This window comes from Puma concolor, chromosome B3 (assembly GCF_028749965.1).
Source record: "Puma concolor isolate L17-30 chromosome B3, mPumCon1.1.hap2, whole genome shotgun sequence".
Lineage (NCBI taxonomy): Eukaryota > Metazoa > Chordata > Mammalia > Carnivora > Felidae > Puma > Puma concolor.
Window position 1 is genome coordinate 28,324,544 of NC_141672.1, and position 27,397 is coordinate 28,351,940.

Sequence of the window (27,397 nt, forward strand, 5' to 3'; positions counted from 1 at the left end):
CGAGCTCGGTTCGATTTTCAAGGGGAAAGAAATTTCTTCTGTGATACGCAGTTAACCGTATTCTCAGCCTATTGTGTATCAAACCGATAGTGCTAATCTTTGTGATTTTTAACATTTCTATATAGAACAGTGAAATTTTAAGAAAAACAATCCAGAATCCTACTGCCTGGCCTAGGGACTGAGTGGAGTTAATTAATTGCCTTTTCCCCCTGGCCACTGTTTAGTCTGCTGAACCTCACTTCATTTACACTTGTAACATTTCTGTTTTTTTAGAGTCAACAAATACTCGGGTCCTGTACTTCAGCATCTTTTCAATGTTCTGCCTCATTGGACTAGCCACCTGGCAGGTCTTCTACCTGCGTCGCTTTTTCAAGGCCAAGAAGTTGATTGAGTAATAAAGCCCAGTGTCCTCCCACCTGTATCTCAGCCAGCTGAACATCCCTGGGACGTGCCTCGCCTAAGGCATCCTGCTGACAGCACCATCAAGGCACATTGGAGCTTTCTTGCCAGAACTGATCTCTTTTGGTGTGGGAGGACATGGGTTACCACCTACACCCAATAAGTCAATGAGGGACTTCTTTTTAACTTCGTAGGATTTGGACTGGTTTTGCAACAATAGGACTATTATTAGAGTCACCTATGACAAAAAATAGGGGTTACCTAGCTAATGCCAAAGCCAGCATTTGTACTGGGTTTCCTCATGTGCTATGTTTGAACCATGTTTTCTTTCCTTTTCCTACTTGCTCACCAGCTTGAGCTTCCACTCTAGTTCCTTCACCAAGGTATGTATGACCATGTTGAACTTGTTTCATTGATCCTCCTCTTTGGATTTCTGTGTGAAAACACACTTAACTTTCTCTTGACCCTTAGCTGAAATGTGTAGGTAGCTTCTGGTGATACCCTTTCAATAATTTTATGTCTCTTAAAAGGGTGATCAATGGGACACCTCATAGAGAGGAGCTTTGAACTGTAGATAACTCTTAAAGAAGACATCGTTTTAGAGAATTAAAATATTTGTGCTTAACTGCCTGAACCTTTTTCGTGTATTTACGTGTGTTTAGTTCTGTGCAGTTTTGTCAGGTAGAGATTTGTGTGATCACCACTGCAAGATGCAGAACAGTCCAACTCTCGTATCCTTTGTACTACTACCCTTTTATAACCATGGCCACCTCCCTTCCTTACCCCAGAGCCCCACCTTCTGGCAACCACTGATCTGTTCTCTATCTCTGATTTTGTCATTTCAAGAACATTTTATAAATGCAGTCATATAGCATGTAGCCTTCTGAGATTGGCTTTTTGGACTCAGCATAATTTCCTTGAAATCCATCCAAGTTGTTGCATGTTACCAGTAGCTTGCTCCTTTTTATTGCTCAGTAGTATTCCACGGTATGGATGTACCACAGTTTGTTTAACCATCCCCCCACCGAAGGACACTGGGGTTGTTGTCAGGTTTTGGCCATTTCTAATAAAGCTGCTGTGAACTTTCATGTACGGGATTTCATGTGAACATACTCATTTCTCTGGGATAAGTGCCCAAGAGGGCAATATGGAAAGCACGTGTTTATTTTTGTAAGAAACCATCCTACTCTTTTTCCAGAGTGACTGCCATTTTACCTTCCCACCAGCAATGTGTGACCAATCCATTTTCTCCAAATCTTCACCAGTATTTGCTATTACCGTTATTTTTATTGTAGTCATTCTAATAGGTGCGTGTAGTAATACCTCATTATGGTTTTGATTTGCATTTTCCTAACGGCAAATGATGTCGAACATCTTTTCATGTGCTTATTTGCCATCTATTTTCCTCAATGAAATACCTATTCATATCCTTTTTGCCCATTTTCTAATTAGATTGTTCTTTCTACATTAAGTTTTGAGAGTTCCTTATACATCCTAGATACAAATCCTGTCAGATATGTGGTTGCTTGAATTTTTTTTTAGATTTTTGTTTTTTTTTCAAGTAATCTCTACACCCAACATGGGTGGGTCTTGAACTTACAACCCCGAGATCAAGAGTCGCATGCTCTACTGACGGAGCGTGGTTGCTTGAATTTTTAACTTCTACCAAGGAAAATACAAGTAAAATTTACCAACTCTTCTTACATGCCCAGTCACTGACTTAATTCCTGTCCTTATGTGTTCTATCTAACAAATTAAGACATACGAGGTACAAACACACACACACACACACACACACACACACACACACACACACACACACACACACACACACACACACACACCCCCCCCCCCCCGGGAGGATTATGAATAGAGTAAATACTTGAAAATGCATGTTGTGAAAGCAAAGCCAAGAATCACTGTTGGAATATAAGGTGCCTAAAGGCCAATACTAATATAAGTAAGTGAAGGCATGGATACAAATGACTGTGTTTGTAAACAGTTACGAAAAATACTACCACTTGAAAATGTCTCCACTCCACCCTAGAAAGTGGGTGGGAATTTGTCTTTTTTTTTTTTTTTTTTAATTTTTTTTTTTTTAATGTTTATTTATTTTTGAGAGAGACAGAGACAGAACGCGAGTGGGTTAGGGGCAGAGAGAGGGAGACACAGAATCCGAAGCAGGCTCCAGGCTCCGAGCTTGTCAGCACAGAGCCTGATGTGGGGCTCGAACTCACGAGCTGTGAGATCATGACCTGAGCCGAAGCTGGTCACTCAACCAACTGAGCTACCCAGGTGCCTTGGGGAGTTTGTCCTTTCTATAATTTCTTTTTCAACCCCTACTGTTATAGGGCTTGTCTAATCACAGTGGTTAAGAATTACAGGACTTAGGGCATAGCACTTGCAGTTAAGAAGCAGTGCTAGAATTAACAGAGAACACTGCCGTGGTGACCAGGATAAAGTAGAAAAGTAGAAGAGGAAGTGAATTATGTTGTTGAAATCTCAGGCTGTTCTATTAATGTTCCAGCTACTGTGAACCCAAAGCCCTTCCCCGCCCTCTCTTGGCTCCCTGTATGAATTCCTCTGGTGTGGCTGAGCGGTTCTTTCATTAATTTGTGCGACATTGCCATCTGCTGGTAGGAATTGATAGGTACAGCTTCTGAGAACCTGGCAGCCAAATCTTCGCCATAAGGAGAGCAGATGTTGAGAAAGTCTACATGTGTTATTACATATACTAGACAACAAAGGATACATCCAAGTAGGGAAGAGAATAACCGAATTTGTGGGTCAAATCCATTCTTAGACATGTAAAGGTCAAGTTCTGTTCTATACCATTAGCCTAATAAACTCTCGTATTTCTGACTGGTGCCTTCCCCCTTTTTCAGAAGCAGTGAAAGTTCTTCAGTTGATTATCCTTTTGCTCTGATAAAATGACAAAAAGATAGACGAGGAGAATATTTTATTTTGCTGATCTTTTTGTTCCCGAATGTGACTTTGTGAAACGGATTTTTTTTCCATGTCCTTCCCTTTTACTCATGCCAAAAACACCAACTTGGACATTGTGCTTTCAGTTTAAAGTTCATTGATAATTACGCTTTGATTTGATTGAAAAAGTAAAAATTACTTAATTTTATAAAAGCCTAGTGCAAGAACAAATCCGCTTTAAAAATGGGGATGTTATCTGCTTTCCTCCATTTTGAGCCCATTTAACACAGTCTATATAATATACATAGGAACAATACAGTTTAAGCATTGTTATACCATTGTCATAAACCCCTGTCGTAAGCCATTTTTCTGTTTGTTTAATGGAAAAAGGTGTGTGGGATTTCTACAGATTTACTTGTAAGTTTGGATTGGGGATTTTTGTGTACATTTTCTCAAATAAACGCTAGCAGAAACCATTTTAGGTGTATTTTTCTGTTCAGTATCTCTTTGAATTGACAATAATTCTTCCATATTCTTCAGTTTTAAAGTATGGGAAATTATGTGTGATGAATTAGAGAAGAAAATTGCATGTAATTTACTGCAGATGGAAAAAGTTTATTTGAGCTAATAAAATTTTATTATATTTTATATATAAATATGTAAGCTATATATAATGTGTATATAAACATAACAATAATAGGGGCACCTGGGCAGCCCAGTTGGTTGGGTGTCTGACTTCGGCTCAGGTCATGATCTCACAGCTCATGAGTTCGAGCCCCGCATTGGGCTCTGTGCTGACAGCGCAGAGCCTGGAGCCTGCTTTGGAGTCTGTGTTTCCCTCTCTCTCTCTCTCTGCCCCTCCTCCGCTCATGCTCTGTCCCTCTCTGTCTCAAAAAAAAATAAACATTAAAAAAAAATTTATAAACATAACGATAATACACATCTTCAGACAGGCAAAATAGGGTTCTCTAAGTCAAGCATTTTCTGTACCTTCTCTCTTTTGGAAACTGTTAGTGGAATTATTCCTACAGAGTGTCTTCTCTTTTGCCCTCTATTCTGAAAATACCCCTTCCAATTTATAACCTTTTAGGACTTGCATTTTTGCCCATCACATCTGTGCAAAACCCAACCCATGAGGTAAAGGCCATTTTCTCCTTTTTACTTACATTTGAACATTTTGCATAAAGCTTCTTTCCAAGAAGTCAGCGTAAAGTGCTTTGCACATTCACTAGCTGGCATCTTAGTTTCCCTCTGCCTCTATTCCACCCAAAAACAGGTAATAAATTTGTCAGTGAATCTGTAGTCTATAAAGTAGTGATTCCCAATTTTGAGTGTAACTATTTTCATATCAAAAATGTCTTATTCTTCACTGATGATTTACTTTTGGAGAACATAAACATAAATGAATTTGAAACTTTTTAAAATTTGAGAGACAGAGTGCAAGCTGGGGGTGGGGGGCGGGAGCAAAGGGGGGAGAGAGAGAGAGAGAGAGAGAGAGAGAATTCCTAGCAGGCTCCACACTGCCAGCACAAGCCCAATTTGGGGCTCAAACCCGTGAGCCATGAGATCATGACCTGAGCCAAAACCAAGAGCCAGGCACTCAACCAACTGAGCTACCCAGTTGCCCCTGAATTCAAAACTTTTAAATGAACTTAATAGTCTCAACAGTATCACATACTTGTTAAATGCTAGTTAGTATGTGTTGTGCAGACTATTCAGTCTGTTGTAGTGGTCTCCCACATAACATAAACCCTGTGTGTAGTTTTAAATTTTCCAGTGCCACAATAAGAAACAGGCGAAATTAGTTTTAGTATATTTAATATATCCAAAATAGCATTTCAACATGTAGTCAATAGAAAAAAGATTGAGTATTTTACTTCTATCCCCCCCATATAAAGTCTTTGAAACCCAGTGTGCACTTTACAGCTATAGCACATCTCCATTCAGACTAACCACAATTCAGGTGTTCAATAGCTGCATGTAGCTAGAGTCTACCAAACTGGAAAGTGAAGGTATAGAGTTTGCTTGGCACTTTGGTAGATTCTTTAATTTTTACAGTGATTCTGTGGCCCCAGGAGTCTGCCATTAACAACTAGGAACATCTGCTATATAGCATTCTATTGTTAAAATAAAACCTGGAAATGTCCATTTTTACCAAAGGCACTTTAAAATCAGTTACACGTTTACAATGTTCAGTGTTTCTGGACTTTAGAATATTCAAAGGCAAGATGTTTAGTTTCATTTATATCCAGTGTAATGAACAACTGAGCATGAGTATTTCTGTTCTGTATTCTCTAACAAGACATTTGTTAAGCTTAATCTATGCATTATAACTAGAACAAATTACACTATCAGGTTAACCAAGCTATAGAAAACTGTCATTCCTCATGGCGAAGATGCCAGAAAAATAAATTTCTTTTGTTTATTGAGAAAGAGGGCACAAGCAAGGAAGGGGCAGAGAGAGGGAGACAGAATCCCGAGCAGGCCCCGCACTGTGGGGGCAAAGCCCAACACAGGTTCTCTCTCTCTCTCAAACCCACAAACTGTGAGATCATGACCTGAGCCAAAACCAAGAGTCAAGACGCTTAACCAACTAAGTCACCCAGGGGCCCCCAGAAAAATAAATTTTTAAGCTTTGGTGAAACCTATTCGCTTTTTAAGTAATTGTTTTTTTCATTCCTTTAACCAAAAAATAAAAATAAAAACACTAAAAAAAAAACACATTGAACACATATTTTGTTTAATGTGCTGAGCCAAGCTCTGGAGTAAACTCAAATAAGAAGCAATACGTAATCCTCCAAGTGCCTTGTGATGAATAGAAGGTAAATGGAATGGCGTCTATCCAGAATAATCTCCCTACTTTGTTCACCTATCACTGAATTTTGGATATTCCTCCGGGAAGCCTTCACTAACCCAGCAAGTTTTCTTGGAAAGATGCCCCTCCTGGATTCCTTTCTGGAAGCTTGTACTTAACCACAGCATTTACACAGTTGTAATTGCTTGGTTGTTTGTTTATATGGACTGTAAGCTCCATAAGAGTAGGAACCATGTTTATTTTGTTTTCTGTTGTAACTCAGCACCTGGCATAAATTGGTACTCCGTGTTTGTTGAATGAATTAACTGAAATTTTTAAAAATATCTATAATCTGGCATCCTGGAATGAAGCCATCAAAATAAAACATGACAGGAGTTACCAGGCCTGCGTTTAGGTTAAAAAAAATGTTCTATACATAGGAGATAATAACGACCTGATACTCATTTATCAAATAAATTTTAACCCTAGAATATCAAGCACTTTTCTGGGTGTTGATATACAGCTGTAAACAAGAGTACAAAATCCAGACTCTTGTGGAGCTAAGGTTCTAATGAATGGAGATAGACAATAAAGTAAACCTAACAAGCATCAGTATTTTACAAAGAAGTGATGTGATCTACTGGGAGAGCTGTGTTACTCTGGATTGCTTTGGATGTGAAAAAGAGGCTTAAAGTACAAGTATGACATAAGCAGACCATCATTATGAAGACTAGCATGTGAAAAAGAAGTATTGGATCCAGATCAAGGGAGACAGGAGTCTCTTTGTACTCTCTTACTCAGACCCAATGTGGAATGTTATGCAGAGTGTAGGACATCATACACAGTGTAGGCGCCTGGATGGGTCAGTTGGTTAAGCGTCCCAGCTCTTAACTTTGGTTCAGGTCATGATCTCACTTTTGTAGATTTGAGCTCCGCACTGGGTTCTGCACTGACAGTGCCGAGCTGGCTTGGGATTTTCTCTCTCTCTCTGCCCCTCCGCCACTCATATGCTCAACCACGCTCTCTCTCTTAAACACATACATACATACATACATACATACATACATACATACATACATAAATGAAAGGGACATTGATGAACTGTAGAGAGGTCAGAGGAATGTGAACTCATCCTTCACAACTCCTCTATCCCATTTTACCAATTTTCTTCATCCTCATTAAAAATCAGGAAGTGAATCTCTTCCACTCAAATTTACCCCATCAACCACATTTCGATTGATCACAAAGTTCTAAATGTTCCTCAAATGGATTTCTCAAATCTGGAACCCTCTCCACTCACACTGATAAATACTTCAGTGCCTTTTCTTTTCTTAGACTATTAAATTACCTCCTATCTAGTCTCCCTGCCTTCCAGTCTTTGTCCTCCACATTGTCATTGGAGTTATTTGTAAGATACATCTTTGGTCTTATGTAAGGTGACCGTATTATAGTTTATTGTCCAAACTGGGCACCTGAGCAAAATAAAGCTCTATTTGTTATGCTGGGGGGGGGGGGGGGAGGGGAGGAGGCATAAATTGGGACTTCCCCAGCAAATTAGGACATACGGTCACTAATCATATACTCCCCTGCTTAAAAAAATCTCACATAATTTTTCATTGCCCACAGGAAAGCCAAACTCAACAGTTGAGGCCCGGTCTTTTCTTGCTTCTACCCCACACACACCCTGGCCTCCACCCACAACACCCAAAACATTGTGCTCTCTGAAAGATGTGGATCCAGAGTGCTGGGTTTGACTCTGGGCTCCCCTTACTAGCTGTGTAACAATGAGCAGGTTACTTAACCTCTGTATCTCAGTTCTTTATTTAGAATAAGAATAATATAAGGATTAAGTGGGATGACATAAGAAAACCTTTAGCGTAGTGTCAGGAACATAACACAATAAAAAGTTAACTGTTATCTCTGTGAGGTAGGTCATATTCCTACAAGCTTTACAGATTTTAAAAAACTTTGGTAACGTAAAGTTGCCCAAGGTCAATAACTGTTGGGACCTATTTTTTTTTTTTTTTTTTTAACTGTATTCCAATTCTCCTAGTGACTTAAGGGTAAGGAGCATCTTATTGTAGATTTCCCACCCTCAAATACATTGACACCTCAGTGCTCGAAGAATGCTGCATGAGATCAGACGGTCAGAGATTTGGAAAGACAGATGCAAGGAGAATGTTAAATCTGGAAAAAGAGTGTCAGGAGAGTTGATTTAAAATATTTTTGGAGTAGTACAGAACAGGGAGAACCTAGTGGGGGTTCTGGGAGAAATAACTGGGCCCACCTACTGAGATGACAGGCAGTAAATATTTCCGCTTACTATAGTATCTTTAATATCTCCCTAAACAAAGAGCACTGTCCAACGTGGAATCACTTGCCCTTGAGATAGGCCTGGCGCCAAGAGGTGACTGGGCGACCTCCGGACCTCGAAGCTGTCTGGGGACCTGGTCAGGGATCGGGGAAGTGGTCTACAGACCCGTCGGTGATCCCCTGCCGTGTCTGGAGCCCTTCGGTCCCACGGCGTCCCCACCAGCGCCCGCCAAGCCCGGCCGCCCGGGAAGGACGGAGGGAAGCCGAGGCCGCCGGGCTAAGCAAGTGGGCCAGCGCAGGCGGAGGAAAGCCCGCCGGGCCGGAAGCACCAGGAACTGTTTCCGGGTCGGGGGGGGGGGGGGGGAAGGAGCCACCATGGAGCCTCGCGGGGTTGCGGGGCTGACGGAGCCGCGCGCCGGCGTCTGAAGCGAGAGAGGCTCAGCGTGGTCAGCGCCGCCGGGGACACGCAGGCCGGTTCCGCGGCCGCCGCCATGTCGGTGCTGGGCGAGTACGAGCGACACTGCGATTCCATCAACTCGGACTTCGGGAGCGAGTCCGGGGGTGGCGGGGACTCGGGCCCGGGGCCCAGTGCTGGTCCGGGGCCGCGAGCCGGCGGCGGCGCGGCGGAGCAGGAGGAGCTGCACTACATCCCCATCCGCGTCCTGGGCCGCGGCGCCTTCGGGGAGGCCACGCTGTACCGCCGCACCGAGGTAGCGGCCCCTGGCTCCGGCCGTCCCAGCCCCTCCTTCGCCGCCCCGCTTCCCAGCCCCGACCGGTTCCCGGCTTTGCCTGCGGCTTGCGCCTTGTGCTCGCTTAGGTTTGCGCAGCCGCAGGCGGGGTGTGTGTCTCGGGGTCTTCTCCAGTCTCCGGCTCACCGGCACCGGGAATCCGTCAGATCGCTGTTTATGCTAACTGGGCGTTTCTGTCGAACCCGGGGAAGGGAGCAAGTCATTGAACTTTCTCTGAGCCTTAGCTTACCCATCTGTAAATTGGGGTTAATGATAACTACCTTCAAAAATAATCTTTATTTTTTTACGCTTACTTTGAGAATCGAACGAAGGTACTTTTTGCAAACTGTAAATTAAAAATGGCATACGAATGTGAAGTGTTGTCAAAACTTACTTCCTCATGCAGTATAGCTCTCCAGGGTCGGGGTGGAGAGGAGGGGCGTAGCTTCAGAATTCCCACAATCAGTGGCAACCCGGCTGTCTTTGCCGTTAAGTTCAGGTATGAACATTTAATTGGAGATTTTTCTAGAACGTCACTGAGAGGGTCATCGCTGTCTTCATCAATGTTTATCCCACAGTGTTTATGCATGGGAAATACCTTTTTGGTATATTCTAAGCCTCTCGGGTGGCGAGAGGCAAAGAGACCTTTGAGAACCTAATGTGAACATAACCCACCCCCCCTCCCCTATTGCATATATACACATCTTTTGAAGACATTCCTAGATCACTGACCACCAAGTTCAAAATGTATAGTGATATTAAAAACCCTGTAGTGGTGACTCTGCTTCCAAAAACTAACCATCAATTGTATTTGATCACTAAAGTCTTAAACTTGAAGACTATAGGTGATGATGATGATGATGATGATGATGATGATGATGATGATTCATCCATCAGTACGCCATCTGCAGTTCTGGGGTGTGTTCCAAGCTAGCATAGTTTTAAGGCTAAAAGATGGAGGAGAGGGGTGGTTGCAAGAGAAAATTTTCAAGTGTTCTTTTTTATCCTAATGCCGCATTAATGTATGATGTTAGGGTTACTGTTAGTATTCTGCTTTTCTTATTTGTACTCAAAATATGAGAAAGAGGAGATGAGCATTACTATTTGTGTTAAAGTTAAACTAAGTTAAAGAAACTAAGACGGTATATTTAAAGGACTTGACACTTAAATTAGAAGTAAATCTTGGGCTAGAACAGCGTTTCACATCTCCTTATCCATGCCTTTCCATCATGTTGAACTTGATTACTGAGGTTGGTTTATTTAAATTTGATTACACTTCTCAAAAAATGGCACAACATTAGCCATTTGGCCAAATGTTTATTAGGTCTGAATGTACAAAGGTTTGATTAGAAGCAGCCGTTTCCCCCAAGAAGCTTATATTTTGATGGGAAGCTTATATTTCAGTTAGCCCTGTTAGTAAACAAATAGTATTTAAGTTGTATGTGTATATAAATGAAAAAGGACGGACAAATATCATTTTAGTGTCTGAGTTCTAAAGGGAACGGTCGCACTGAATACATGCACAGTAGAAGGTTTATCAGGATATCTCCCCCCCAAAAGTTTAAAAGGCTTAGCCGAATCATTCTAAAGGATAGGGAGAGTGATGTAGGTGTGGATGCTTCTGGGCTAAGAAGCAGTATCCGGAAAGAATGTGGGTGTTATAAAAGGAAGTGGGTATTGGGAGCTGAAGGTGAGTTGTCACAGATAGAGGGAAACATGTGATACATAAAAGTTATAGGAGATACAGAGTTGCAAAATAGGGCAGGTGAGGAAAGTGAACTCTGAACCCTTAGGCATGACTTATTCCTATCCAGAAAACATAAACAGAAATCACTAGAGAAATCTAAATTTATAAAATTAGAGATAAGTGTAATGTTTCCATTTTATAAGAAACTCTGGTCAGCTATAGATAACCAGTCTCTCCAGTTCTCCATTTCTCCAGTATTCTAGCCCTACTTCAATGCTTATGACTAGCAGTTTGTCATGATGCCCTTCAGTAGGATCTTTGAGATCTATATCTCCTATTTTTTATCTGGAACTGACATCATGCAAATTTAAATGTGGCCACAATGTAATAGCATCTTAGTGCTCTGCTTTCCCTAGTCCTGCAGTAAATTGTAAAGCTTAATTTTATGAAGAATCTTAAAATTCTGTTCCTGTTTTGTCTAAAGGAAAAAATAAAAGGAGTCCGTCTGTGCCCATCTAGGAAGTTTTATTTCTAGGCTTAGAGATCCAGGTGTGGATTCATTCTCTGCCAGCCAAGAGGAAAGCACGATACCTCTATTACTGTGTTGTAGGATGACTCGTTGGTTGTGTGGAAGGAAGTTGATTTAACCCGACTGTCAGAGAAGGAACGTCGTGATGCCTTGAATGAGATTGTTATTCTGGCGCTGCTGCAGCATGACAACATTATTGCCTACTACAATCATTTCATGGACAATACGACTCTGCTGATTGAGCTGGAATATTGTAATGGTAAGGTAGACTTCAGTGGGACCTCCTCTGGCAAGACATTATTGTGCTTGTACCTACCTTGAGGGGGAGAGGAGAATAAGGTATATGCATTGGTGAAAAACTTCACATGGAGGGCTGCCTGGGTGATTCGGTCAGTTGAGCATCTGACTCTTGATCTCAGCTCAGGTCTTGATCTCGGGGTTGTGAGTTTAAGCTTCACATTGGGCTCTGGCACTGGGCGTGAAGCCTACTTTGAAAAACAAAAACAAAAACAAAAAAACAACTTTAAATGGATTTCGAGAGTTTAAGAGAAATAAGTTCAGACCCTGGAGAATTTTGAAGTGATTTACAAAATAAGGGAAGGAATACTGCATACTGCATGCTCAAATTCTCTATTATGCTTATAGTTCCATTTTCAAATTATTAATTCAGTTGAATTTTACATTCACTCTTCAAGGTTTTTTCTAATGAATTAACATTAGTTAGGCATTAATGTTAGACATCTAATTAGGCACTAGAAACATAGTGTAGCTTGGCACTCCTTGGTATATTTAATGAAATCTTATAAGGGACATTTATTAATACTGACTCAACCAAAACTGTCCTTTTGAAGAATGATTCAAAGATCATAGGTGAATGAAAATGACAGGTAGTAAAGGATGGCTTTAATATATCTGGTCTTTGATTACTTTGGACCATTTTGCTTATAAGATAGCAGTATGTATAGCTCATTTGCTAAGAAAATAGACTCTAAACCCATTTCCCAAGCTCCACTGCTTCTTAACTTTGTAACTTTGCACAAGAAACTTCTCTGTGCCTCAGCTTCCTCACCTTAATATGAGTTTATTAATAAACAGTACCTGTCTCCTAGGGTGTTGTATTAAACGAATATGTAAAGCCCCTAGCATAGTACTTGGTGTGCAGCAAATCTTTAATACATGCTGTCCTAGCTCTTATCCTTATTACATAGAAGAACCCTCAAAGCCCTTTCTTAAGCTACCCTAAAAAAGCTTTAGCTATGCTAAAGAAGTCCCAGCATATTCTTCACTTAAATCTCAAAGAGAAAGCTCCTAGAATTCTAACTTTTTGTCTTGACTCTTGTGCACCACGGTTGTTCCTGGTTCTGATCAACCCTAAATGTAGAAGATTGTATTAGATATTTCTAAAGTAGCAGAAGCCACAAGTAGTAACTTCCTTTGTGGTTAGGAGGGACTAGAACGGTGGTAGATTTGTTGAAGTGACAAGTTACTAAATTGCAGGGGAAAAGAAGTTGTGAAACAGAGCCCGGGCTAAGGCCTAAGTTATAGTTGCAGGTAGGAAGTAAAATGAACCCTGATCATTTGCAGTCTGTTACTTGATAAAGGAAAGGGAGAAGCCAATTCAGACTTATTCCACAGGAAGGAGTTAGCAAAGGGAGTAAGGACTGGAAACAATCTAAGGTGTACCGTAAATTATGGGAAAACTTTTCAGTACGCAATAGAAAAGGAAGTTGTCGATGAGATACACCTGTATGTACAAAACATTGCATCACAGGTACCCAGTGTTCTAGTAGTCACACTTCAGAGAGTTGTTACAAAAATATTGCAGATTCCTTTAAAAGGAGTTCTAAAAAAGAAAGTCTTCTGATATGAAGACATTCAAGGTATTTTGCTAATTGGGATAATATAGGAATGGCCTTTATTCTTTTCTAAAAATGTCATACTTCCCATTTTTGTATTGAGCCTCATTTTTTAGGGGAACCTTTTAAAATTACTTTAGATACAGTACTTGAGGGATGGAAGAGTTTTGTAAAGAGCCAAGAGAGAAGAAGGGGTTTCCTTTGGAAAGGAAGTAGAATCCTTCATTTCTTTGGGTCACCTGTTAAAACCCTGGTAGATATAGAAGTCAAGCTTTGATCTTTATTAAGCAATTCAAACCTGCCTCTCCTTTAATTGCAGGAGGGAACCTGTATGACAAAATCCTTCGCCAGAAGGACAAGTTGTTTGAGGAAGAGGTAATTCATATTTCTGTGGAAGGAAGCTAGAATTGTAATGCTGTGATTCTTGTATTCTAGTTCTGTATTTCCTCTTCCAACAATGAAGAGCGTTTTTTTCCTTTTGTTCAGACTCCCTCCAGGCCCTGGTTGATATTCATGAGAAAGGAAACCTCTAACAAGGAAGCTGTCTATAGCTGCTTCCTAAACGGTTTACCTCCACATCATGATTCTCTATGGGCTTTCTTTCCTGGTTCTATTACTGCATACTGGTATGCCCAGTTTTCTATACCTTTGCATTCTTCTTGGATTTCTTTCCACAACTCTGCTTCACCGTATTATATTTTATAATGACATTGGAACTGTCTTATGATTACCTGTTTTTTATTTTTACCCCTACCACTTTTCTTTGTCTACTCAACCTCCAAGCAAGAGATGTAAGGTCATGTTGAATCATAACCTCTGGTTGTAGCTTCCTTTGTTTTGTTTTAGTGTGTGTCTTTATGGAATTTTTCTTATTTCCAGTCCAAATATAATTCATTTTTTTTCTGCAGATGGTGGTGTGGTACCTATTTCAGATTGTTTCAGCAGTGAGCTGTATCCATAAAGCTGGAATCCTTCATAGGTATGAGTAAAAGAATACGGGATGAAGTCCTCCCCACCAATCTGAGCCCCACCTTGGATGTGCCTCCCGTCAGCACTATTATTTTCTTGATTAAGCTGTCAAGGCTTTTCCGTTAATATAATTTAGGAAGGAAAGAGTGAGTAATGAGGCGTGTTACCTTCACTTCCTGCAGTTAAACTATGTTTATGATCTAGGAAGAATCTCTTCAATAGCTAAGTACTACTCAGTCACTTCTTTAACAGATACTTTAGAGTTCAATTCATTAATTCATCAGTAAAGTCTAGAAGCCACTGAGAGGAGTGGTATTAGATTGGTTGGAATTCCCAGTAAATGTTCCCGGTGAGCAATAATAATTGGCAAGTGTTTTTAATTTTATAATCGAGTCTTAATTTAAATAAAAAGCTGTTGGGGTGCCTGGGTAGCTCATCATAATCTCACAGTTCGTGAGTTTGAGCCCCGCATTGGGCTCACTGCTGTCAGTGCAGAGCCCACCTTGGATCCTCTGTCGCCCTCTCTCTCTGCCCCTCCTCGCCCCCAAAAATATTTTGTTTGTTTGTTTTGTATAATTACACAGTTTTACCAGATTTGAGGAGGGAAAACATCTTTCTATTCATTTCTAGCTATAGGAAAGAACTATTAGAAGAACATTTCCACATTATACCCTTCTGAAGTAAGTCATTGATCATTGCTAGAGATGAATGTTGATTCCCCAGTACTGTATTTCTCTTTTTGTTGGTTTGTTCATTCAGTTAATATGTGTTTCTCAATAGTTATTGAATGGCTACACTTGCATTTTCTTTGCAAAAGTCACAGAGTATTGTTGTGGGGTGCCTGGGTGGCTTAGTCAATTAAGCGCTGACTTTTTTTTTTTTAAGTTTTTTTTTTTTTTTAAGTTTATTTATTTTGAGAGAGAGTACATGCACAAGTGGGGAAGAGGCAGAGATACAGGAGAGGGAGAATCCCAAGTAGGCTCTACACTGTCAGCACAGAGCCCCCCAGTGTGGGGCTTGAACCTGAGCCAAGAGTCAGACACTTAACCAACTGGGCCATCTAGGCGCCATGCACTGACTCTTGATTTTGGCTTGGGTCATAATCTCACGATTTGTGAGATCATGCCCTGTGTCGGGCTCTGCCCTGGAGGCACAGAACCCGCTTAGGATTCTTTCCCTCTCTCTCTGCCCCTCCCCTGTTTGCACATGTGTGTGTTCTCTCTTTCTCTGTCTCAAAATAAATAAACTTAAAAAAAAAAAAAAAAAAAAAAAGAACATTTTTCTGTTTTTTTCCCTTTTTAAGGAAGCCAGAATGTGAACCAGGCAGTTTATTTGTGTTGCATAGGATCAATTCATCTTTAGAAAAATAGCCAGTGACTTTATTTAGGTGATCTCTACAGCCGAATCATGTCGCTGCTGAGATGCACAGCCTCTTCCCTTGCCTTAACAGATTTGAAACTTTAACACCAACCAGTTCAAGGCATAAATGGTAGTTGAAGAGGCAGTGCACTTTATAGGAATTACAGGATTACCTGGGGCACTATATTTTCCATCCAGCCCTCCATTTTCCTAACGTCCTCCATGGTGTGGGAGACATGCCTGTGCTATGAAGCCCCGGAGAATGAAGTTAATTCTCTGCCTCTAGCCCCTCAAATTCCCTTTTCAATGTTAAAATATGTGTGAAAGTGGGGACCACTGTTTTGGATCCTGTAACAGTCTGAGCAGGGGTAACCACACATTTTATTCTGTACTAATTCTGGGCAGAGTTGGGGATGAAGCAAAATATATGGTAATATATGGTAAATAATAAATATATGGTATCTTTTTTTTCCAGAGATATAAAGACATTAAATATTTTTCTGACCAAGGCAAACCTGATAAAACTTGGAGATTATGGCCTAGCAAAGAAACTTAATTCTGAGTATTCCATGGCTGAGACGGTAAGTATGTGTTGCCCTTGTCATAATTTTTCTTTTCTTTTCCTTTCCAGTACCATGAGATAGTGTACACTCTAAATCTCACACACTTTTCTCAGTATTCTTGCAAGTTCTGCATATTTATAAAGCAAGTCTTCAGGAGTGTTTTTTCCTGGGCTTGCTAACAGGCATTTACATGCTGAGATGTTCTTTCAAGAGTCATTGTCCACATCACAGCTCTGACCTCATAGCCCTTTCTAACACTGACCAGGAGACTTTTCTGAAAACAGGAAAATGCTCTATCATTTTTTCCAGCCTAGGATCTTTAGTGGATTTCAGCTTATCTCTTATTTAATATTTGAGCTTAGGATGTTAGACATCTCTTTTTGTGTTTCCTCTGAATTTTTCTGGTGCAGAAGCCTGATATTACAAATAAAGGCTGATGCCCAGAGAACAGTCTGATCTTAATATCATACATAGTCTGAACTGCAGGGCTCCCTTCTTCCCTGATCCTTACTTAGAAAGACCATTGGTAGGGCACCTGGGCGGCTCAGTCAGTTAAGCATCCGACTTCGGCTCAGACGGCTCAGAGCTGAGCTCAGTGCTGACAGCTCAGAGCCTGGAGCCTGCTTCAGATTCTGTATCTCCCTCTCTCTCTGCCCTACCCCCGCTCACATTCTGTCTCAAAAATAAACATTAAAAAAAATTTTTTAAAGAAAGACCATTGGTAAAGAGTAGACATACGTTGATTTTTAAGGACAGTGATTTCATTTTTTTAGGAATTATAAGACCCAGTTATTACTCTTCTGGTTTCATACTGCCCTGTCCTTGAACTTGAAAATGTGAGTTAATTAAATGAATTTTGTCCTGTTGATGTTTTTTTTGATAATGTTAAGATATGCCTATAAGCAATTTAGAGCCATCCAAGGATGCTGATAGCCAAGGTTGGGAGTCTCTGCTTCATAGGAAGCAATTGTGTCCTTATATGAGTTTTTCTCATCAACAGTATTCTGGTAAAACCAAAACTTGACTTTTTTTTTAACAAGTTTAAAGAAAGAATGTTAGGAAAATTTATAAATGCCGTATAAGTCATCTAAAAATTACTGGCTTTGCTGATTAAACATGGCTATCACACTCTGGAAAACAGTGTGGAGCTTCCTCAAAAAATTCTAAATAGATCTACCCTATGACCCAGCAATAGCACTACTAGGAATTTACCCAAGGGATACAGGATTGCTGATGCATAGGGGCACTTGTACCCCATGTTTATAGCAGCACTTTCAACAATAGCCAAACTATGGAAAGAGCCTAAATGTCCATCAACTGATGAATGGATAAAGAAATTGTGGTTTATATACACAATGGAATACTACTTGGCAATGAGAAAGAATGAAATATGGCCTTTTGTAGCAACGTGGATGGAACAGGAAAGTGTTATGCTAAGTGAAATAAGTCATACAGAAAGACAGATTCCATATGTTTTCACTCTTCTATGGATCCTGAGGAACTTCACAGAAGACTATGGGGGAGGGAAAGGGGGGAAAAGTTAGGGAGGGAGGGAGGCAAACCATAAGAGACTCTTAAAATCTGAGAATAAACTGAGGGTTGATGGGGGGTGGGAGGGAGGGGAAAGGAGCTGATGGGCATTGAGGGGGGCACCTGTTGGGATGAGCACTGGATGTTGTATGGAAACCAATTTGACAATAAATTTCATATTAAGAAAAATAAACATGGCTATCAGTTTTATTAGAACTTCTGGGGTACATTGGCACAACCGCCATTCAGGATATTTTTATTTCCAAACCCATTCTTTTTTAGAGAGAGAACAGGATAGAGGGACAGAGGCGGAGAGAGAGAGAGAATATCTTAAGCAGGCTCTATGCTCAACACAGCCTGAGGCAGGGCTCAATCCCACTACCCTGGGATCATGACCCAAGCCAAAATCAAGAGTCAGACGCTCAACCGACTGAGTCACCCAGATACCCCTCCAAACCCATTCTTCAAGGCAGAAGATCTTTTTTAAATTTGAAAGAAATTCACTAGCTGTGTTGGTATTGCAGATGTCAAATTGAGTCATTTACAGAGTTTCACTACTATGCATTTTAGTTACGACTTTGACCCTTTATTCAGTTATCTTCTCCCCACCGCCAGTTCTTTTTATTTTTTTCCATTGGTGAGCTTTTACTGTGCCTTTATCTGTATGAAGTCTTCAGTGGGCCTAAAGCCTCTGTGATCGAGGAATCACCGTTGTACCTCCCAAATACCACAGTGTCTTTGCCCTTTATCATTGGTCCAAGAAATTTGATGTGAAAGAAAATTTCTCTCCATAGTGGCATCATCTCATAAAAAACATTTTGGGATATACTCGTGAACGTTTCATAGGTGTTATCACTAGTTTGTGGGAAATTTACTTTAGTTGTTGAAATATTAATATAGTTCTCTCAAAAATGAAGTTACTCTTTGTTTTCTTTGTTGTTCAGCTTGTGGGAACGCCATATTACATGTCTCCAGAGCTCTGCCAAGGAGTAAAATACAATTTCAAGTCTGATATCTGGGCAGTAGGCTGTGTCATTTTTGAACTGCTTACACTAAAGAGAACATTTGATGCCACAGTAAGTTGTATTATCCCCACCTTGTCCTTCCAAATGGTATAACTCGGTTGAGAGAATCAAATTCATTTATCCCTCAGTTTCTGATTTCTTCAACAGAAATCAGCTGTAGACAAAAAAAAAAAGTATGCAAGGGTTTAGTAGTGTATTATTAAATTGCTATGTGCCAGATTTATATTCAGTCCCCACTGAAATAATCCTACTCAAGTGCTTTAAGCATTGTACTTAAATTTATTGACTTATAATTTTGAAATTGGCTCTAGGATCCACTATGTGACACTGTAGTCTGGATAAACCATTTCATTTCTTATGCTTCAGCTACTTTTTTTTTTTTTTTTAAAGCTAAAGCAAATTATATAATACTCATTAAAGTGTTTTGATATTTTTTATAAAAAGTTACACACTACATCCCTAGCAAGGCTGTTGTCCTCTTTCCTGACAACAAATTCCTTTAAGTCTTTTTTTTCTTTTCTTCCTAACTAAAGCCCAATGTAAAGTAGTGCTTCTCCAACTTTCATACACATAGGAAATCACCTGGGCACCTTGTTAAAATGCAGACTCTTTTTTTAGTAGGTCTGGGTAGGTCCCAATAGTATGCATTTCTTTTTTTCTTTTTTAATTTTTTTTTTTTTTTTTTTTTAGTGTTTTATTTAATTTTGAGAGAGAGCGTGCGCGCGCGTGGGGGAGGGGCAGAGAGAGAGGGAGATACAGAATCCGAAGTGGGCTCCAGGCTCTGAGTTGTCAGCACGGAGTCCGACATAGGGCTTGAACCCACAAACCATGGGATCATGACCTGAGGCGGAGTCCGATGCTCAACTCACTGAGCCACCCAGGTGCCTCCCTCCCCTCCCCCGATATTCTGCATTTCTAACAAACTCCCGCACAATGCTGATGCTGCTATCTGTGGACCAATCTGAGTAGCAAAAATGGATTCAGATCTTCTGCAAGCCACGTGTGAGAACTTAAGCAAATCGTTTCATCTTTTTGATCCTCTGTTTCATTATCTATAACAAGGAAAAATATATATCCTCATAGAGATGCTACGATAATGTATATGAAAAATGCAAATATAAGATAATGCAGATTCATTGGCCTTTCACGAGACCTATTTATTTTTCTAAATCCTGAAGTTTATTCTGGTCTGTCATTTAATTCTCCTAAGTAATATAGTGGAAGGAAAATGAGTTTTGGAGTCAGATGGACTTTGGTTAGAGTTATGTCTCCATTTTTTACTGTCTGTGGAGTCTTGGGCAAGATACTTTACATCTCTGAATTGGTAATCATAATAACCTCCTTAAGGGAGGTTTGCACAGGTTAAAAAGAATAATACATGTAACATGCCTACCTAGTACAGAGTGGTCTCTTGATTAAGGTGTTGATGGTATTATTATATTATCATTATCATCTTACTATTTACCTCGTTGTCTGTTGAGGCAGAGTATCCCTTGCATAACCATTATTAGGATATATGAATTAGGAAGCAGATTACTTGGTAAAAGGAGGTGCTTAAAGCTAAGAAGCGTGGCTAATCTTGTTTTCCTTTTTCTTGTGATTCAGCTGAAGGGTCAGATTATAATATACTCTGAGTATTATGCCACTGGCCACACAGTCATATCTCCATGTTGGCCATTTGGCTTCATTCTTCTTGATTGCAACAGTGTATCCCTAACCGTTTCTTGCTGATGCACATTAATAGTTTATAAAAGAAATCATATTTCCATTTCTTTAAATAATAGTCACAGATATCTCAGAGCCCCTGTTGGTGGATTATAATCTTTATATAACCAAGAATAATCATCTTCCCATAGAATCCACTCAATTTGTGTGTGAAGATTGTACAAGGAATCCGGGCCATGGAAGTTGATTCTAGCCAGTACTCTTTGGAACTGATTCAAATGGTCCATGCATGCCTTGACCAGGTAAGTGTGACTTACATGCTGATTTCAGTTTGGTGTTTTCCCTTCCCACCGTAGTGTTTGGAGTATGGCATAGATGAACCTGTATAAAGCCACATCCACTTCCCCAGGGTAGGATGTATTTGTGGCTGTACCTAGAAGAATAGGCATTGGCAATTCATGATAGTTATGTCCTTCAGGCAGCAGATTCTTAATTCTTACTTTGTAATTAATTTGTGGAATGATTTTACCATCTACATTGTGCTCCATTTTTTATGATCAAGATTAATTTTTGTAAATCAATTTTACAAAATTATAGTCAGAGATAATTTAGAGTTCCTAATGTGCAGAATAAATATAGTTCTGCCATTTCACAGTTGCCTTGCAGTGTCGTCTAGGTTGCTATTATTCAAAATATGGTTCATGGACCATAGGTGTTGGAATCACTAGGGGATGGGGATGTTTTACAAGTAAAAAAAATGAAGGGGCGCCTGGGTGGCGCAGTCGGTTAAGCGTCCGACTTCAGCCAGGTCACGATCTCGCGGTCCGTGAGTTCGAGCCCCGCGTCAGGCTCTGGGCTGATGGCTCGGAGCCTGGAGCCTGTTTCCGATTCTGTGTTTCCCTCTCTCTCTGCCCCTCCCCCGTTCATGCTGTGTCTCTCTCTGTCCCAAAAATAAAAATAAACGTTGAAAAAAAAAAAAAAATGAAGATTCCTGAGACCCAACGCACACCAAGTGGATCCAAATCTCTGTAGGTAAATCCCAGAAATCTTTATAACAAGCACTCTGGGAGATTGGTTTTTTTTTTTTTAATGTTTATGTATTTTTGAGAGAGAGAGAGAGACAGAGCAAAAGTGGGGGAGGGGCAGAGAGAGAGGGAGACACGGAATCTGAAGCAGAGTCCAGGTGAGCTGTCAGCACAGCCTGATGCAGAGCTCAAACTCAGGAACCATGCGATCATGACCTGAGCCAATGTCAGATGCTTAACTGACTGAGCCACCCAGGGGCCCCACTCTGGGAGATTCTTAAGTGCTATATATATTGTAATTTGAGAGTCACTGCCCTAACTGAACAAGTAAGGAAGGTGCATTCTCATGTACAAGTGTTGATGATAATGAGATGATATGCGTGAAACATGTAATATGACATAAGAAATTATGTTTTTTGGGGCGCCTGGGTGGCTCAGTCAGTTGAGCGTCCAACTTCAGCTCAGGTCATGATCTTGCGGTTCGTGGGTTTGAGCCTTGCATCAGTCTCTGTGCTGATGGCTCAGAGCCTGGAGCCTGCTTCCGATTCCATGTCTCTCTCTCTCTCTCTCTCTCTCTCTCAAAAATAAATAGACATTAAAAAAATTAAAAAAAAAAGGCATTATGTTTTTTGAAACATAAAGATAATATACAAAAGGATAATACACTGTGGTCTTTGAGTAATTTTAGCATACAGCCTTCTAAGAGGAAGTAAAATGCCTCTTTAGATCCCATTTTTCCCTTTTCCTTTAAATTAAAACTAACCCAGTTTGTACTTTTTAGGATCCTGAGCGGAGACCCACAGCAGATGAACTTCTGGATCGTCCCCTTCTCAGGAAACGCAGGAGGTAAAGTACAGAGAAGTCACTCTGTTGTCTTTCTATATAGATGGTTGATTGTTGAAGGCCTGATCAAAGGACCACAAGAGAGGGCAGTGTTTCCTGACTTGGCCACTCTGGTGCTGTTTTCTACTAACGTCGCTTCTTTTGTTGCTTGAGAGGAGCTCCTGACTTTCACCTCCTTAGTTTGTGCTATTTTGTTCTGAATTTATATGATGAGACCCTAGAACCTTGCACTCCCCCCATCTGTGAGTTTTAATCTAGAGTTGAGGCATTAGAGTGTAGTAATTAAGAGAGGAGAGCTCTGGATTCAGACATCCTTAGATTTGTATCTGAGTTCTGTTATCTTTGTCAAGTTCTTTAACACCTCTCTTCTTTCATTTCCTCCTCTATAAAGCCAGGTAGGGTAGGGATTAAAGGAAGTAATGTATCTAAAGTGCTCAGCCCGGGGCTTGGCACAAGATGCTCAGTAATGATCAGACAGTAGTGTGGATTTAGAGTGGGCCTTTGTTTTTCAGTACATGTGTTCAGATGGTAGATTTCAGTTAGAGGAGTATTCTTCAGATACATTTGCTCATGTCCTGAAATCAGACTTGATTCATTGTTGACAGGTTACTTCCTGAGATTTATTCTGTGGCATTGGTCTCTAGAGGTAGGAAGGAGATCTTTTATCCCTCACGTCTTATAAGAGGCTTCAAACAGTTACTAACTTAAAAAAAGACATGTTCTTTATTATTCTTTCTTCCTTCCTTCCTTCCTTCCTTCCTTCCTTCCTTCCTTCCTTCCTTCCTTCCTTCCTTCCTTCCTTCCTATCTCTACACCCAACAAGGGGCTTGAACTCACGACCCCTAGAGTAAGAGTCACATGCTCCTCTGAGCCAGTCAGGCACCCCATTATTATTCTTAAATGTTCTAGTCTATATTTCATCCTGTTATACTATTTTTGTCTTACTGTCCTTCCTCCTCCCCTACCAGTTCTGTTTCTGTATCTTCCCAATATTCAGACCTTTGCTGTGCTCTTTTTCAAGCCTTGCTCTTAGATACACTAAGCATATACTTAATTCCATAATCTTTGCTATTTGGTCAGTACCTTTATTTTGTGGTATCGTTTAATTAATCTTTTCTGGTTCTTCTCCACTTGAACTCTAGCCAGTGTTTCAGTGCCTAGAATGTGTAATACTCCAGATACAGCACTCCGACCTTCCACTTATGTCCCATACATCGTCCAGCAATATCATCCTTTGCGGCCGGTTAGGCGTATTTAAATTTTTTATCTGGCTTACTTCCCAACAATATAATCACTATTTTAATTTCTTTTCAGATATTTCCACTGATAATTTTTAATTGCAATTTTTATAGAGATAATTGTAGATGTGTACATAGTACTTCATTAGAACTTTGTACTTTGATGAAAAAATATAAGAGCTTTCCAGATAAAGCAGAGACATAGCGAACTGCGGAAAATATTCAGGAAATACTAAGTTCTACCTGAGTAGGTTAGTGGTTCTAGACCTGGGACTCTCAATAGCAACCTCTCCAGAGCTTTCCAAAAATACTGATGCCTAAACACCACCCCAGGAATTCATCTATAAGTGTTTTAGGCAAAATGAGAACCCTGGACCAGAATATGGGGAGGAAGTAGCAGGAAGAAAGGCTGAAAAGGTAGGTCAAGAATCTTGAATGCTAGACAAAGGGATCTGTGCTTAATTTAAGCAGTAGTGTAGAAGTAATGGATGTTTATGAGAGGGTAGTTCATGTGATGAGGGGCATGCCTAAGGAAGACTTACTTAGCAAACTAGTCTTGGTGTTGAATCAGTATAGGACTGAATAAAGTCAGTTGGTACTGTGTTAAGTCTTACCTGTTAGGAGGTGCTACTACATTCCAGGAAGCAAAGCTGCCCAGAGCTAATGTGGCAAGCCTGGAGAGCAGAAGTGACTATAAAGGGCATTGCATAGGTAGAATCTGTAGGACTCAAATATTGAAGAAAGGGAGACACCTGAGTCCAGGATGACCAACGTTGTAAGTGTAGTCTGCTGAGAGAATGGGGAGTGCCAGTTACAGAAATAGGAGAGTCAGAAAGAAAAGCTGTGTGGGAGAAGAAAAATGAACTGAGGTTTAGAGATGGTGAGTTTGGGAAGTCAGTGGGCAGACTAGATGGAGATGTCAGGTATTTAAAATGTGCATCAGAGGTTCTCGAGGTTCTCTGTTCCAGTTTGGAATGTTTTTTGGTGATAGAAAACAAATGTCCCCAAACTGCTGGCCCCTTCCTATTTAATGAATGGTCCAAAGCCAGGCCTGTATAACTGTTCCAATCATATCAAGGTACTTTCCCCAAAGTATTGTCGTGTTGCTGGAGACATATGGTTTATTAGAGGACTAAACCTGTGAAGTGTATTTCAGAGACATTGGTGCAGCGTAGGAACCAATTCTTTCACTCACGTATCTTTGCTTTTTTTTTTGGTAGAGAGATGGAGGAAAAAGTCATACTGCTTAATGCACCTACAAAAAGACCAAGGTAATGCCTAAGAGACTCGTGAAAAGTGATATATCTTAAATTACCATCAGGGGGTCTTTCTTTCTTTTGGTCTATGCCTTGCTTGATCCCAGTAAGTAGCCTTTGGCATCCTTTCAGAAGCCAACATCTGCGTAAATGTCAGATAGTTATTTCTGAGAAAAAGAAAGCTGTGATTTCACCCTCGTGCTGTAGCGGTCATGATTACCATGATGAATGTTGAAAAGTTGAGAAGTGTAGGTGTTATGGACCAGACTGGAATCTGATCTGGCTGAGCTGTGATGAAGCCCGGAGGCAGAAATTGCAGAGCCTGCTATGATAGAGGGTTGAAATAAGTTGTCGAGAAAGAACATACTTTCTCATACCATAATTGGCGGTTCTTCTCTGGGAACGGACTGGAAGCATTTTCCTTTGATACAGTTTTTATGTTAAATGTGCCTTTGTTCTGGGGGTTGTTGACAGGTCAAGCACTGTGACTGAAGCACCCATTGCTGTGGTAACGTCACGAACCAGTGAAGTCTATGTTTGGGGTGGTGGAAAATCCACTCCCCAGAAACTGGATGTCATCAAGAGTGGCTGTAGTGCCCGGCAGGTGTGTGCAGGGAATACCCACTTTGCTGTGGTCACAGTGGAGAAGGAACTGTACACCTGGGTGGTAAGTGAAAGCTAAGTACTTTAGAATAGTGATGTAAGCCTAATTATTTACTGGGCTGAGGATGTCTAAGTATTTTGTTAGTTGAACATGTGCACAGGAATGACAGTGTGGAGTGATGGAATGTAGGCTCTAACGAGAGCAAGGATTTTGTCTGTCTAGTTCACTGATGTGTCCCCAATGCCTGGTACATATTAGGTCATTTGTAAGTGTTTTTTAAATGAATGAATGAATGAAAGAGAGGAAGAAAGAAGGGAAGAAAGAATTAAAAGAGCCCTAGGTTTAGACTCAGGAGACTGGACTCTTATTTACAGCTGGGTGATTTCAGGAAGTCCCTTAATTACTCTGTTCTGTTACCATGAATTTCAGAGCAACTAGTATCTGTGAAACAGTTTTATAAACAAATGAAGCAGTGTTCCCACATCAGGAAAATTCTAAGACCTGTGTCAGTGATCGAAGATGGCTAGGTATATCTTCAGAATTTTTCTTTGCTCTCCTCTAGATTTCACTTTATCTCTCACCTTCTGGAACAAATTGCGTGTATTTGCTATCTGTTCCTTTATCTGCCACTCAGTCCTCATTCGCCTACAATGCAGCTTCCGTCCCTGCCACTTGATTGAAACTACTCTTAACAAAATGACCTATAAATTGTGGAAATAATACATATACTTTGTAGTCCTTACTTTGCTTGACATTCCAGCAGCATTTGACATAGTTGATCTCTCCCTCCTTGAAGCTGTGTCTTCCCTTGACTTCCATGAGAACATCTTCTCTTGGCTTTTCTCCTGTCTTTTTGGCCATAGCGTGCCTTCTCATGTGTTTCAGAGTGCTTTTCCTTTACCTAACTTTGTCTCTGGTCGTCAATTCTTCTCACTCTTCCTTTTCTTCCTGAGAGCTCATTTTTTCCAGCAGTCTCAGATAGCTTCTCCACAAGGCCAGGCTTTGTCCCCAGTGCGTGACAGAGTAGACAATTATTGATTGATTGATATGATTGATTGATTAAAAGAATCAATGAATGAATGAATGCATGCATGCATGTTAACTGTTACTTCCTAAAGCCCTGTCCCTTAAGGAACTAGCCCCTAGGGGGCTGCCACAGCCCCTATAAAACTGTTGAAAAGTCATTTGGGACTATTCTTAGTGCTGTATAGCAGCCTCTTTGATATAGCCAGATTCTTTATAATTGTTCCATACTTCAGGGAAACTGTGACCAAAATTTGTAAAACTCCTAGTAAGGATTTCCAAGAGAGTATACTCCTATAGAAAACAATCAAATTAATTAAACTATGTACGGATTTTTTTTTTTTTTTTTTTTTACCAGCACTCATAATTAAATATAAAGTTCACCTTAGACTTGAAGGAGAAAGAATTGGGAATGTGTTCTTTTAAGTCTTGATGGATAGCAATCTGGATACTTTTAAATCTTTACCTGTTGGCAGGGGTTTTATACTACCTATCATTAAAAGGTTTAATCCCCTTACCCATTTTTTTTTTCGTTTCTAAATTTCCAGCTGATTTTTTCCTATGGTTTTCTTTTCTTTATTATTTTTTTTAATGTTTGTTTATTTTGAGAGAGAGAGAGAGCACACGTGCAGGGGAGGGGCAGAAAGAGAGGGAGAGAGAATCCCAAGCAGGCTCCATGCTGTCAGCATAGAACCTTATGTGAGGCTCAATCCCACAAACCATGAAATCATGACCTGAGCTGAAATCAAGAGTCAGACCCTTAACCAACTGAGCCACCCAGGTGCCCCGCTCCTGGTCTTCTTGATAGGAAGTTTTTTTGAAGATTAGCTTTTCGCATGAAAAGCTAAAACTTTACAAGACCTCTTTATTTCACAGAACATGCAAGGGGGTACTAAACTCCATGGTCAGCTGGGCCACGGAGACAAAGCCTCCTACCGACAGCCAAAGCATGTGGAAAAGTTGCAAGGCAGAGCTATCCGTCAGGTGTCCTGTGGTGATGATTTCACTGTCTGTGTGACAGGTAAGCCATCAACAGAAAGCATCCAAAGTGCATTTAAAGTGAAGT

The 27,397-nt window shown here is 40.5% G+C and overlaps 3 protein-coding genes across 3 annotated transcripts in view; 2 read left to right on the top strand and 1 right to left on the bottom strand.

Annotated features, from left to right (window-relative positions):
• The window catches only part of TMED10 (transmembrane p24 trafficking protein 10), a 41,755-nt gene extending 37,955 nt beyond the window's left edge, over nt 1-3,800 (top strand). Inside the window, exon 5 of the mRNA XM_086709249.1 lies at nt 274-3,800. Coding sequence (XP_086565375.1) covers nt 274-395 — 122 coding nt within the window. The 3' untranslated portion in view covers nt 396-3,800. The remainder of the gene's footprint in view (nt 1-273) is intronic.
• Nucleotides 3,801-8,772: 4,972 nt separating this feature from the next.
• Nucleotides 8,773-27,397, top strand: part of NEK9 (NIMA related kinase 9) — a 39,699-nt gene continuing 21,074 nt past the window's right edge. The window contains exons 1-11 of the mRNA XM_025918889.2: nt 8,773-9,141; nt 11,457-11,634; nt 13,551-13,606; nt 14,140-14,210; nt 16,035-16,140; nt 18,597-18,728; nt 20,534-20,644; nt 22,149-22,213; nt 24,669-24,719; nt 25,179-25,371; nt 27,208-27,352. Coding sequence (XP_025774674.1) covers nt 8,923-9,141; nt 11,457-11,634; nt 13,551-13,606; nt 14,140-14,210; nt 16,035-16,140; nt 18,597-18,728; nt 20,534-20,644; nt 22,149-22,213; nt 24,669-24,719; nt 25,179-25,371; nt 27,208-27,352 — 1,327 coding nt within the window. The 5' untranslated portion in view covers nt 8,773-8,922. The remainder of the gene's footprint in view (nt 9,142-11,456; nt 11,635-13,550; nt 13,607-14,139; nt 14,211-16,034; nt 16,141-18,596; nt 18,729-20,533; nt 20,645-22,148; nt 22,214-24,668; nt 24,720-25,178; nt 25,372-27,207; nt 27,353-27,397) is intronic.
• Nucleotides 10,457-27,397, bottom strand: part of ZC2HC1C (zinc finger C2HC-type containing 1C) — a 48,909-nt gene continuing 31,968 nt past the window's right edge. The window contains exon 4 of the mRNA XM_086709248.1: nt 10,457-11,863. Within this exon, the coding sequence (XP_086565374.1) occupies nt 11,861-11,863 (3 nt within the window). The 3' untranslated portion in view covers nt 10,457-11,860. The remainder of the gene's footprint in view (nt 11,864-27,397) is intronic.